Genomic DNA, 11,920 nt, shown 5'->3' with positions numbered 1-11,920 from the left:
AGTTCAACGAGCCTTAGCCTTGAATTATTCTACCAAAACAAACTAGCAGGATTTAGTCATACAGAAATTATATATTTAACTGAATAATATTTACAATGGATGTTTACTATATATATACACAGATTATAACAATGGTTAGGTTTGAAGGGGGTGTGGGACGTAGGGGCTTAGCTCCCGGCGGTAGACAGGCTGTGGGGGCAGCTGTGGTAAAAGGGGAGGCAGCGCCTCCCGGTTGTATAATCGCGTGAGGGGCGCGTGATAGCTGCGTGTTTGAGCCCCTCCCCACATTTAGGCAGGCCAGTTTGACCGCTGGATAGCGGGGTCAACATCGGTCATGAGATAAATGGTGATATAATAAGATTAGTGCAGAGGGTTTGTTATGATAAGTCACAGCGTAGCAATTCTATAAACTGCCTGTCCGTCTGGTTGTCGTATTACCACATAGCTACCAAATTTCCTCTTTTTTCAACTAATTGGGATGAATTTCTAATAATTTTTCTACTGCTGCTAATGTTTGATTTAGTTAAGAAAACAAAATTCCTTTTCTTTTTCTATGTGTGTCTACCCAATAATCTCGCTAACCACTGAACCTATATGGTTCTACTTTACAGTGAAGTAACTTATAGATATTGGGATAGTTTATAACTATTTTTGGGGGTTGGCACCCCCCCCCCCTCCCGAAAAATTGCCCCAAGATAAAATCCCCCCCAAAAAACTGCATTTTTAAAACAAAAATTAAAATTAGAGGGGGGAAGGGGGGGATGGTTTTCCCCTCAAATTTTTTTTGTTTTTACTTTTCTTTAACTTAAAATCCCTTAGTTTATTTAAAATATACCCAGGGAGGGAGGTGACATTGAACTATTTATTACACTAGTACCCAAAGTTTTATTATCACATTTTCTTATTTCATGACTTAAAATATATGGGTATTTTAATCAAATTTTGATTGGTTAGTTTCAAACTAATGGTGTCCAAACGTTTTTAATTGTCGTCTTCCTTACAACTATCTTGTTAAACATGTGCAAAAAACTATATGTATCTTATGCAAAAAAAATAACAAGGACAATTATGTCCATAAGAACCTTAGCAATAACATCTATCAACAAAGAAAAAGTATTTTCTCGTATTCATTCGAATCCGGTGGATAGGAACCGGTTCTCATCCATACGAAAAAACTATGTCTAGCATCGTATTATATCCAGTTTTTTACGAATATAGAAATGTACAATCATAAGATTAAAACTAGTTTTTTTAGCCGGTGCCTTCGGCACCACGGGGCTAAAAAAACTAGTTTTAATCTTATAATTGTACATTCTATATCCGCGGAAAGCTGTTTATAATACGATACGAGAAATAACTATTCTCGTATTCATTGGAAACCTATTAATATCCGTTGGAATAGAACCTGTTCTCATCCATACAAAAAAATTTGTCTAGCAATATCTTATTATATTGAGTTTTCTACGAATATAAAATGTACAAGTGATTCAGTCTTGCACATTTTATATCCGCGGAAAGCTGTTTATAAAACGATGCGAGAAGTAACTATTAAAATGAAATTAAACACAAATTTAATAAAATTAAACGATATTAATAAATATATTTTTTCTTGGATGTTGCACCAGAAATTTTATGTACTCTGATAAAGTGATGCCCTCAGCAGGATAAAATACCGATACCCTATATACACCGTTTATCCCACCCATTCTACTCTTACTGGATGAACGAACTTATCAATAAATAAGGGCCATATTAGCAAATTAAAATGAAGAAAATTTTTCCCTGTCAATATGTCCACTTATACCTTATATCCATTGATATATAAAATTTTATAGACAACTTTCAGTACTATATATAGAGAAGCTGTGTTTATAAAAATGCATAAGAAATAAAAATTCCCACATATGGGTTAGATTTTGTATGATTTCTCGGAACTTAAGATTTTCCGGAATTCCAACAATGTAACTTTTTTATATTTTTTAAAAAGGTTTAAATTGACAGTTTTAAGTATAATGTAAATATGAACGTATCGCTCCATCTATCTAAAATTAAATGCGCATACGTTTTTTAGTTGAAAACATTAGTACTTCCCTTCGCTAAATTGTAATATTTGCCTCATTATAAGAGCAACTAGTTTTTTAAAAGATCGACGAATTTTCTTAATTCTATCTTATCTTGGAATCCCAAATTTTATTAAATATTTGGTAATTCAAGTAAACTGCGACAAAACAATAATGACATTATCCATAAAAGCGAAGGTCTAAAATCAGATGATAGAAAAAATGGGATCTACTGCAGTTCACGGTAAAATATTGCTGGTGACGAATATTGCTAAAAACCTATGGATTTTAAAGGCTGCTAGCTGCCAAACGGCTGAACGTACAGATTATACCCGCACACCATTTTAAGCGGTTTAAGAAGGCCTACAAATAATCTGGAATAGCCAAGATCCAATGATGCACAGGGAAAGCTTCACTGAAGAAAAAACTCGTAAAATAGGCCTTTTTCGCGCATTTCTCTGCACTGCGAAATAATTATGCATTATTGATTTATAGCTATTCCAGATTATTTGTAGGCCTTCTTATGCCGCTTAAAACAGTGGTTGGGCATGATCTGTACGTTCAGCCGTTTGGCAGCTAGAATTAATCTTAATTTATCATTTTACTCTCCACGGAAAGCTGTCTATAATACCATTGCATAAATAACTAAAATAATAACTGATTACTTTGCTGTAAATATTATTTAATTTATAATGAACTTGTGCACATTATGACCAAAATTTGCCTTGTTTTATAACTTTAACCCTTCTTATCGAATGATAAAACTTGATTTTATTTCAACTGTAACTAAACATTAAATCAGGGATCTAAAGGGATAAGACATTAACCAATAAATTGATGTACATACCCGATGGTTAAACAAGAAATTATCTCTTCTGTAGATTACAATTAGTGGTTGAAAATTTGAACTTAATGAACAAACCAATAAAAAAATTTGGATCTACTGCAGTTCACAGTAAAATATTGCTGGTAAGCAATATTTCCAAAAATCTATAAATTTAAAAGGCTGCTAGCTGCCAAACAGCTGACGTACAGATCATGCCCGCACACTGTTTTAAGCGGCATAAGAAGGCCTACAAATAATCTGGAATAGCCATAAATCAATAATGCATAATTATCTCGCAGTGCAGAGAAATGCGCGAAAAAGACCTATTTTACGCATTTCAGTGAAGCTTTCCCTGTGCATAATTAGATCTTGGATATTCCAGATTATTTGTACGCCTTCTTTTGCCGCTTAAAATGGTGTGCGGGTATGATCTGTACGTTCAGCCTTTTGGCAGCTAGCAGCCTTTAAAATTCATAGATTTTTGGAAATATTGCTTACCAGAATATTTTACCGTCAACTGCAGTAGATCCAAAAAAGTCCCCAAAGTTGTAAAGCCAACGAATAAGAAAACGTTATTATAAACTTTGGGGACTGGTGTAATAAACAGCCCAATGTACCCTCACTCCCTGACATTAACTGCAAGAACTTGGTTCAACTCACATATTCAAGGATAGAGGAATAAGGAATAAGGGTAAACTTTAAAGACGGGTATAGTCCCTTTCGTAAGATCGCCCCTTATGTGGCGATTCTCCGTATTTTTCACAGTAGCTTTTCTCCTATTTCTAGCCCCTGCGGATGCTCTAACCTTGCGGGGCCAATTACCTAACCCTGTGGGGCAATCACCTAACCTAACCTAAAATATACTATAAAAAGCCATTTTAAATATACGACGAATCGCCCCTTATGGGGCGATATTATGAAAGGGACTATTCTCTTAAAGACAGTTTCTTCTATATTTAAGGGCAAATTACAGAGAGAAAAAAATAGTATTCTCTGAAAATTTTAAGTTTTTCTCTACTCTACTAAATCTGTTTTTGGTATTGCAGTTGGGACAGCGGAAAGTGTCATGTGTGACGTCTTAAAAATACTCTCTAAAAGAAAGGATGAGGGGAGAAGTGAGAAAGGAAACCTTTAGAGAAAGAGATGGATAATAGACCTATTTTTATGACGTCACACATGACACTGTCCCATTGCAGCTTATCGTATATAGGTATTTGTTGTACAAATGTCTGTCTGTATGTATAGAAAATAGCTTTAAAAAAAGTGACAATTTTCCATGAATATTAAAATAAAAATCATGAAATTAATACCAATTTTGTTACCCCGGGCCATAAACAAAACTAACAAAACTGGTTTTTATCTATCAAAATAACTATTCTTAATTTTAGCAACCCTGCTTACAAAAAAACATTATCAATTTTAAAGGTTGGCAACTTTGATTTTCTTTTTATTCAGGATTTCTAAGATTTTATCTGTGTATGTATAAATTTTTTATCGTAATTTTAATCTGAATGCAAGACTGAAATCAGTTTATTGTGAACTCGCTTTCAAGTTACACTCACAAGTAGTATTAAGATAAAAGTAGTATTATAATCTTAACATATATATTATATATATATATGAAAGTAGTAAGGTGTCTGTGCTCAATAAGATCTCGGAATCTAATTTAAGATTTCACGCAGGTTACGAGGGGTTATTTAACTCTCCTATCCTTTATATTACCTTCCCAAGAAAAAAATTCAAAATTATTTCTATTATATTTTAACAATTTTCAGAAATAAATACTCGAAATACTAGAAATGTTTAAAGTTCTGGCTTTCATTGCCGTTTTTGGCTTTGCTTTAGGTAAATATTTTTTTTTGTCGATTCTACTTTTTGACTAAAATGTAAAATTCCGGCAAAAAGTTTATTTAATTTGATGGCTACTTTTCGGGATAATGAATGCTAATTAATATATGTAGATGACAGTGGCTAGGCCGCTAGAGTCATTGGATATATTGACAAAAGGGAAAATTTGTCGTCAATTTAGCTTGCTAACATGGACCTAGTTTATTGGTCAGCACGTTCATACAGTGGGAGGAGAGGAGATGGGGTAAAGGGGATTTAGGGGGGGGGGTACCGTTGTTTTAGCCTACTGCGAACATCAGAGTCCACGAAAATCTGGTGCAACATCCATAAAATAATATATTGATTATTAGGAGAGGAATGTACAGAGATAGAAGACCCTATCAAGAGAGACGAGGGTCAGGGACCTTTCAATATATCAAGAGTTCAACGCTTGGATAATGGCAGAAATGTAAGTCTGTATTTTTTTATTCTGGTGACTTGTCAATCCCAGGGACAAGGGAATGATATTCTGACAAACAATTATAAAATTTCCCCACAACCACCTTCCCCTTTTTCTCCCCTTCTTACCAACCCCTATTCAGTTAAATGAAACACTTATAAAGGTTTCGTGATTTTTTGAAGAAAAATTAAAAAGGTTTCGTGTTTTTTGTAGAATTTATTATCAGAAAATCTACCCCTGGTCAATCCCGCATATTGTGTTTTTATTTTGTAAAATAGCAAATGAAATGGAAAGTATGTTTAGGGAAATGATGACACACCTTTAATTCTTTATACTAGTCCGTCCATCTGACAAACAACCACTAATTAATTAAGGACTGTTCATTCCATTGCAAAAAACGCGATTTTTGGTTTGTTTAAATGTCCATTTATTTAGCATTTTTCAAGAATGTCAAGCGTGGGAAAATTTTTAGAATGTGGGAACCATTTATTTTGATTTAAATGGTACATATGATTTTCATTTAAATTCATTTTTTGGACCCGTGAGAAAATTTTTTTAACGTGAGAACCATTTAATTTTCATTGAATTTCATTTTTTGCAAGTGTGGGAAAAAATGGGAGAAAAAATATGTTTTAGTATAAAGAAATGTTCTATCAGTTTCAAACCTTTTTCATTCGATAGATCATTCTGACTTTGGAAAAACTGTCAGACCAATTTTTGAAATTCAATCTGTGAAAAAAGATATTCAAGTTTTAATTTTTGTTTTGAAAATATTATTTTACATGTATTGACGCCATCTTGGATTATGATAATTTATTTTTTGTTAGAAGATTTTTTTTCTAAAATATTTTACAAAAATTAACTTTTTACAATAAAAAAAATCTTTGAACTTAAATGGACCAATAATTCAAAGATTTTTTCTCTTTGATTTGGAAGATTTTTTATGATTTTTATTTTTAATGTCAAATAAAAACACAACAGTGAAAAAATGAAAATTAAATGAAAAAACGTTTTATGATTTTATTCAAGAAATTATTTGCTAACATCACCTTTTTGTTGCAATAGAATGTTATTTAAGCAAACAAAATTTAGCATAAATGGATATTTAAACCCCTCGGTATTAAATGATGAGCTAACGCTTGATCATTTAATACCTTGGGATTTAAATATCCATTTATGCTAAATTTTGTTTGCTTAAATAACTCATTTAATTTAAATTTTAGAATAATAATAAAATCATACTTAAAATGAAATAAGCTATATATAAGAAATATTGCAATGTTAAACTCAAAGACTTACTTAAACGTCTTTTATTTAAGAATATAGATGCTGCGTTATTAATAATCAGCTAGTGGACTGACCTATTGTACATACAAATCCTATTTACAGAGTAGCTTCACTACTATTAATCAACTATTCAGGGTAAGCTAGTCCCAGTGACTGTTCAAAGCCATGGCCTGACCAACAGCTTGTATTCTGGAGACAGCTACGTGATTCAATATTCCGTCAGGGAGGGGAGGAAGCCGGATGTCATATATTTTTGGCAGGTTAAGTATTTTTTTAGTATCTAAACTACTCTATAATTCGAAATATCCGTTGGTCTGTACGAAATCGTTAGGGGGGGAACGTGAAGATTACCTATACCATTGAGCATCTAGTATATAAATTATTTGGTTCGTCAGTCATGCTAAAAAAATATTGTATGTATCTTATATTTTAAAACTTCCCTGAAAAGTTAAACTTATTTTGACCAACATTTTCAGAGATCTTATCTTTAGACAAAATCAGCTTATTCCAACTACAAAATTAATTCGGAAAAATATCACGAAAGCTGAAAACTATACATGATTTTCTGCTGTCGTTGAGGGACTACATAGTAGAACTGACGACTTTTTTATCAGGACTACAAAAACTATTTTGGATTTATTTCGCTTGTTGGCTATGCCTTATTCCTGAGACAAAATAACCTTACTTCTTTATATGATAGGATGATGACCTTTAGTACCTATCAAAAATGACTTTATCCTGGCCTACCATTTAGTCATTTAAAATGTATTCTTGCCTGCCATTGGTAATTTAGTCTATGTATTGGCCTATTATTGGTCATTTGCATTGTAGGACTTAATTGCTTGAATAAAGAGCTACCTTCAGATAAGAAGTGCGAGGCTATTGTATTTGTGTATATTTTTGTAGCTGTTAACAAGATCTTAATTTCTTGCAGGGAGCCAGTAGCAGCAGATGGGAGAAGGGAGCAAGCGCCATCCTGTCTGTTCAACTGGATGACAGCTTTGGTGGCGTTGCTAAACAGGTCAATAAAGTTTTTCAGGTATATAAAGGGATAAGACATTGCCCGATAAAATGTTGTACATCCCCAATAAAGATACATAAAATTACCCCTTATATAGATCACAATCAATAGCTGAAACGTTTTGACAATCAACTTAATGATCCTCCAATCAGAATACACTAAAAAGTCCCCAATGTTGTTAAGCCAACGAATAAGAAAACGATATTATAAAACTTTGGGGAGTATTGTACTAAACAGCCCTTTGTCCACCCTCTCTCTGAAAGTTATTAGTATCGCAGCTTCTCTAATTATATTAATCCGCCTGTACGTATGTCTGTTAGTCACTAAGACAAAGCTAGTTATAAATCAACAGGAGCAGACATTGGACTGAAAAATACATTAGATTGCAAAGTTTTTTTAACCATGTTATCGTATTCGTTGGGTCAATAACTTTTAGGACTTTTATCAAATGTTGTTTGGTTAGTACTATACTATTAGTGTCTAAACTTTTCAACCAATGATTTTAATCTGCTGAAAAGATAATCCTTCTATCATTCCTAGTGATGTATTTCAATTTGTCGTCTTTGTTTTTCTGATGTGATTTGTTAGATGTGTAATGAATATTTGTTTGCTGTAGGCTCGTGTGGTGCAAGGTTCAGAGCCCAGCCACTTCCTCAACATGTTTCAAGGCACCTTTGTAACTCTCCTTGGTGGAATTGTAAGTATACAAGAATGACAACATTCATAAGTAGCGAAGCACAAAAAATCATAGATGGGAATACGTACAATTAGATTTAAAGTCTATTTGTTAAAATCAAGATTTATTGGTGGAAATAAAGATGAAACCTTGTATTATTTTGTACAATGATGACGGTCAAAGTAAAGATATGGGGAAATATGTCAAACATAAAATAGCCAAATACCTACTAAAAGGCAGTCTGACCGCCATGGTTGTTTTCTTAAAACGACAGGAAATTTAATTTTTTTATCCTTAAATTTAAAAATTTGGAAAATCGGACTATATACTTGAGAGAAATGGAAAAATAAAGGAAAAATTTAAAAATAGCCATAAACTTTGATAAATAAAACAACGTGCTTCTATAGACATGGAGCTTTGTTGAGTGTTCTATTTGAATATTATGTTTTATAGGAAAGAGAGAGTGTAACTAAGGACACCGATGGTACAATGCTCTTTAAGGTAAACCTTTTTTTATTTCTTGAGATATCATTACCATTGTTTTAAACTATTTACCTATTTATATTTTTTAATTGTTTTTACACAAAGGACCAGTCGAGCACTGTAACCTCCTGTTTAAACAAAACTAGATTTAAGATTGGGGAAAAGGGAGGGGAGGTATTTTTCCTATACCTAACCGTGTGGGGCTCCAACTTTGCAGTGCTTCACAGTGCTCAATACAACCTAAAGGAACGAAGTTTTATTCTACAGTTTTAATTTTGTAAATAATTTTTAAGGTTTACATAAATATATATTTTTTTTTTCTTATCACTTAAGACAATATTTGTAAGTGAAATCGACATTTAGATCTGCGGGTACCGAATTCGGAATTATATTAAAAAAATAAATTGTTTTAGTCCCTACGTTAGTCCACCAACTTTTCAGGTGAAATCTACCTGCAATGAGAAAGGAGACAAGAAGCCTTTGACCAGAACAAACCAAGTTCCAGAAAAGAAAAGTAATAATTTTTAGGCTCTAGTGCAGATCACGGTAAAATGTTCCTGGTAATGATTATCTCCAAAAAATTATATGAACCCTAGCAGTCTTTATATTTCATAGATTTTTTGGATATAATCGTTTCCAGCAACATTTTACCGTGAAGTGCACTAGATCCAATTTTTTTTGTCAATTTATAACTAGTGTTTGTCTGTCCATTCGTCCTTCAGTCTGTACTGCAAATAGGTAATTTTGATTTTCTGGACTGCGATTTAAGATGCACATGTAGTGTGCAGCTAATCTATAACATTGCTTGTACGACTGTCTGTCGATCTCTGGCAGATGTACAGCATGACCCTCGAAAAAGTATTTTTAAGCATCTGCAGCCCTTATTTCTCAATGAATTATTAAAAAATGCATATGTCCTTGTTCTCTATAGTATTCCACGTAAGTAGATATAAAAATATTTTTTTTACCTCCATTAACACCGGAGATTTTTAGTGCTAAAGTTTTGAAAAAGTGACTGAGGAAAAAGTAACTTTTAACATTAAACGACTTTTTTAGCAAAATTAAGCTAGAAATCCTTTTATTTTTGTTACTAGCAGAAACTTTATACAAAAATGAAATAAAAAATTTTGTTTTTGAGTAAAAAGCATTTTTTTACACATATTTTTTGAGTCTTTTTAGTTTAATGATATTTTGAAAAACTTACTTATTAGGCAAAATTGTTCAAGATTAAAAAACCAAATAAATCTCTATGAATATAGCAGGAAAATTGTTTTTGTTTCACAATCCTAACTTTAATAACAAAAAAGTTATAAAGAAAATAAAAATAAACATAATGATTTTTTAGTCTAAAAAGCTTAATTTACCCCCTATTAAATAATTGAGATGTCAGAAAAGTAGGCGGAGCAACTGTCATAATTAATCCTTTTCTATAAATAAGGGTTAATAAATAACTTAAAATTTGCAAATAATCCATTCATTCTGTAGTATTTTTTGCCATTAAAAATTTATATTTTTTGGTGGAATAAAAAAGAAATATTTAGTTAACTTGTTTTTCTTTGTGTATTATTATTCAGTTGCCAGAAAAACATAATATAACCATCCAAAAAATAAGAGAAACAAAAAAAAATTCTTTTTCTCAGTCACTTTTTCAAAACTTTAGCTTTAAAAATCTCCGGTGTTAATGGAGGTAAAAAAAATATTTTTATATCTACTTACGTGGAATACTATGGAGAACAAGGACATATGCATTTTTAAATAATTCATTGAGAAATAAGGGCTGCAGATGCTTAAAAATACTTTTTCGAGGGTCATGCTGTAGTTTTTTTATACTAATTCATAATGATTCAATACCATAATAAGTGATAGAAATAAAATAAGATAACACTCTTAATTGTCCCTAGCCTGTATTTCTATTAGCCTAATTAGATGTTAGATTATCTAAACTTTATATATTTTTTATTGTTTAGGTGAACTCAACACTGATGATGTGTTTATTCTTAAGACTCCTTCTACACTTTACATTTATGAGGCTAAGGTATGTTTTCAAAAACATTAATGAGGCTATGGTTTTTTTCCAATAAATTCAATAGGCTTAGGTATGTTCTCATATATATGTATTTATGAGGCTTAGATAATGGTATGTTTTCAAACATATTTATTAGGCAAAAGTATGTTTTCAAATGCATTTATGAGGCTTAAGTATGTTTGTTTTCAAATGCATTTATGAGGCTTAAGTATGTTTTAAAATGCATTTATGAGGCTTAAGTATATTGTTTTTCAAATGCATTTATGAGGCTTAAGTATGTTTTCAAATGCATTTATGAGGCTAAAGTTATTTTTCAAATATATTTATGAGGCTAATGTGAGTTTCCTCCCTCTTAGCCAATAGTTGACTATATTATATAGTAGCTGTGATTCTAAATCAATCTATCATTATATTGAAATCAAACAGGCAAATATATTTTAATTGTAGAAAAGGTTTGCTACTACCTAGTATAGACAATTAGCCCTTTTTCATCAATGGTTTACATTTTAGAATGCTTCTGCTGAAGAAAAAGCTACTGCCCAGAAGGTAATTAAGTTGGCAAAAGAAAGGTTTAGGGCTGTTTTTTTTAGTAGGGTAGTCTAATATTTAGAGATTTTTAGAGAAATACCATTTCTAATCTTATAAACCAAAATGTAAGATTGTATCTCCCCCCCCCCTTCCACAATTAAAAAGACGTCTTTGTGCCACTTTCTGTATTAACCATAACTTAAGATTCATACAAATTTTTTTCGAAGACAATGAATTTTTAGGTAATCTACAATCCTTCCTCCACCAAAATTGATCTTGATCTATATATTAAGGTTGTTAGAAGCCTGTTCCCACGAGACAACGCAAGAGTTGAGTTGGGAGCAAAGCCTTCCTCCCAATTTACCAGTGCTCTGAACTAAATAGTGTACAATACAGACAGATGGATTAATTGTAAGAATTATTATATTTAAATAACAGTAAATTTTAATAACTTTAAATTATATTTAATTTTTGTTGTGCATATTTGCAAATAAATATATATCTCTTTTCATTTTTTACTCAGACAATTTTGAATCATGAAAGACAATAGACATAATATATCTAATTTGTGGCCTCAGACTCCATTTTTGTCAAACTTAAAAAGTTTTTTTTGAAGACTAAAACCTTTGTTTAATCTTTGTTATATACGAGATACGGGCGACATTAATTGCGACTAAATTTTTCGACGATATAATTTTTAGAAAGTTAACTTTATTCTAAGAAATT

At 31.7% G+C, this 11,920-nt stretch overlaps 1 protein-coding gene across 1 annotated transcript; it reads left to right on the top strand.

The window, feature by feature from the left end:
• The first annotated feature begins 4,617 nt into the window (after nt 1-4,617).
• LOC145325795 (gelsolin, cytoplasmic-like) lies at nt 4,618-11,702 on the top strand. The gene is made up of 10 exons (XM_080168755.1): nt 4,618-4,731; nt 5,085-5,182; nt 6,595-6,720; nt 7,395-7,481; nt 8,098-8,178; nt 8,611-8,658; nt 9,082-9,154; nt 10,608-10,675; nt 11,177-11,212; nt 11,488-11,702. Exons 1-10 carry the CDS (start codon nt 4,686-4,688, stop codon nt 11,572-11,574), a joined length of 750 nt encoding a protein of 249 aa, XP_080024881.1. The 5' UTR covers nt 4,618-4,685; the 3' UTR covers nt 11,575-11,702.
• Nucleotides 11,703-11,920: the final 218 nt, after the last annotated feature.

This window comes from Acartia tonsa, chromosome 8 (assembly GCF_053477335.1).
Source record: "Acartia tonsa isolate MP-2025a chromosome 8, ASM5347733v1, whole genome shotgun sequence".
Taxonomy (NCBI): domain Eukaryota; kingdom Metazoa; phylum Arthropoda; class Copepoda; order Calanoida; family Acartiidae; genus Acartia; species Acartia tonsa.
This window is presented reverse-complemented; position numbering and strand designations above follow the sequence as displayed.

What these genes read in the sequence shown, in the direction of transcription:
- LOC145325795 (XM_080168755.1), top strand. Translation starts at nt 4,686, where the DNA reads ATGTTTAAAGTTCTGGCTTTCATTGCCGTTTTTGGCTTTGCTTTAG. An exon ending in ATGGTACAATGCTCTTTAAG is followed by an intron (nt 8,659 to 9,081) that starts GTAAACCTTTTT and finishes CCAACTTTTCAG; the next exon opens with GTGAAATCTACCTGCAATGA. An exon ending in CCAAGTTCCAGAAAAGAAAA is followed by an intron (nt 9,155 to 10,607) that starts GTAATAATTTTT and finishes TTTATTGTTTAG; the next exon opens with GTGAACTCAACACTGATGAT.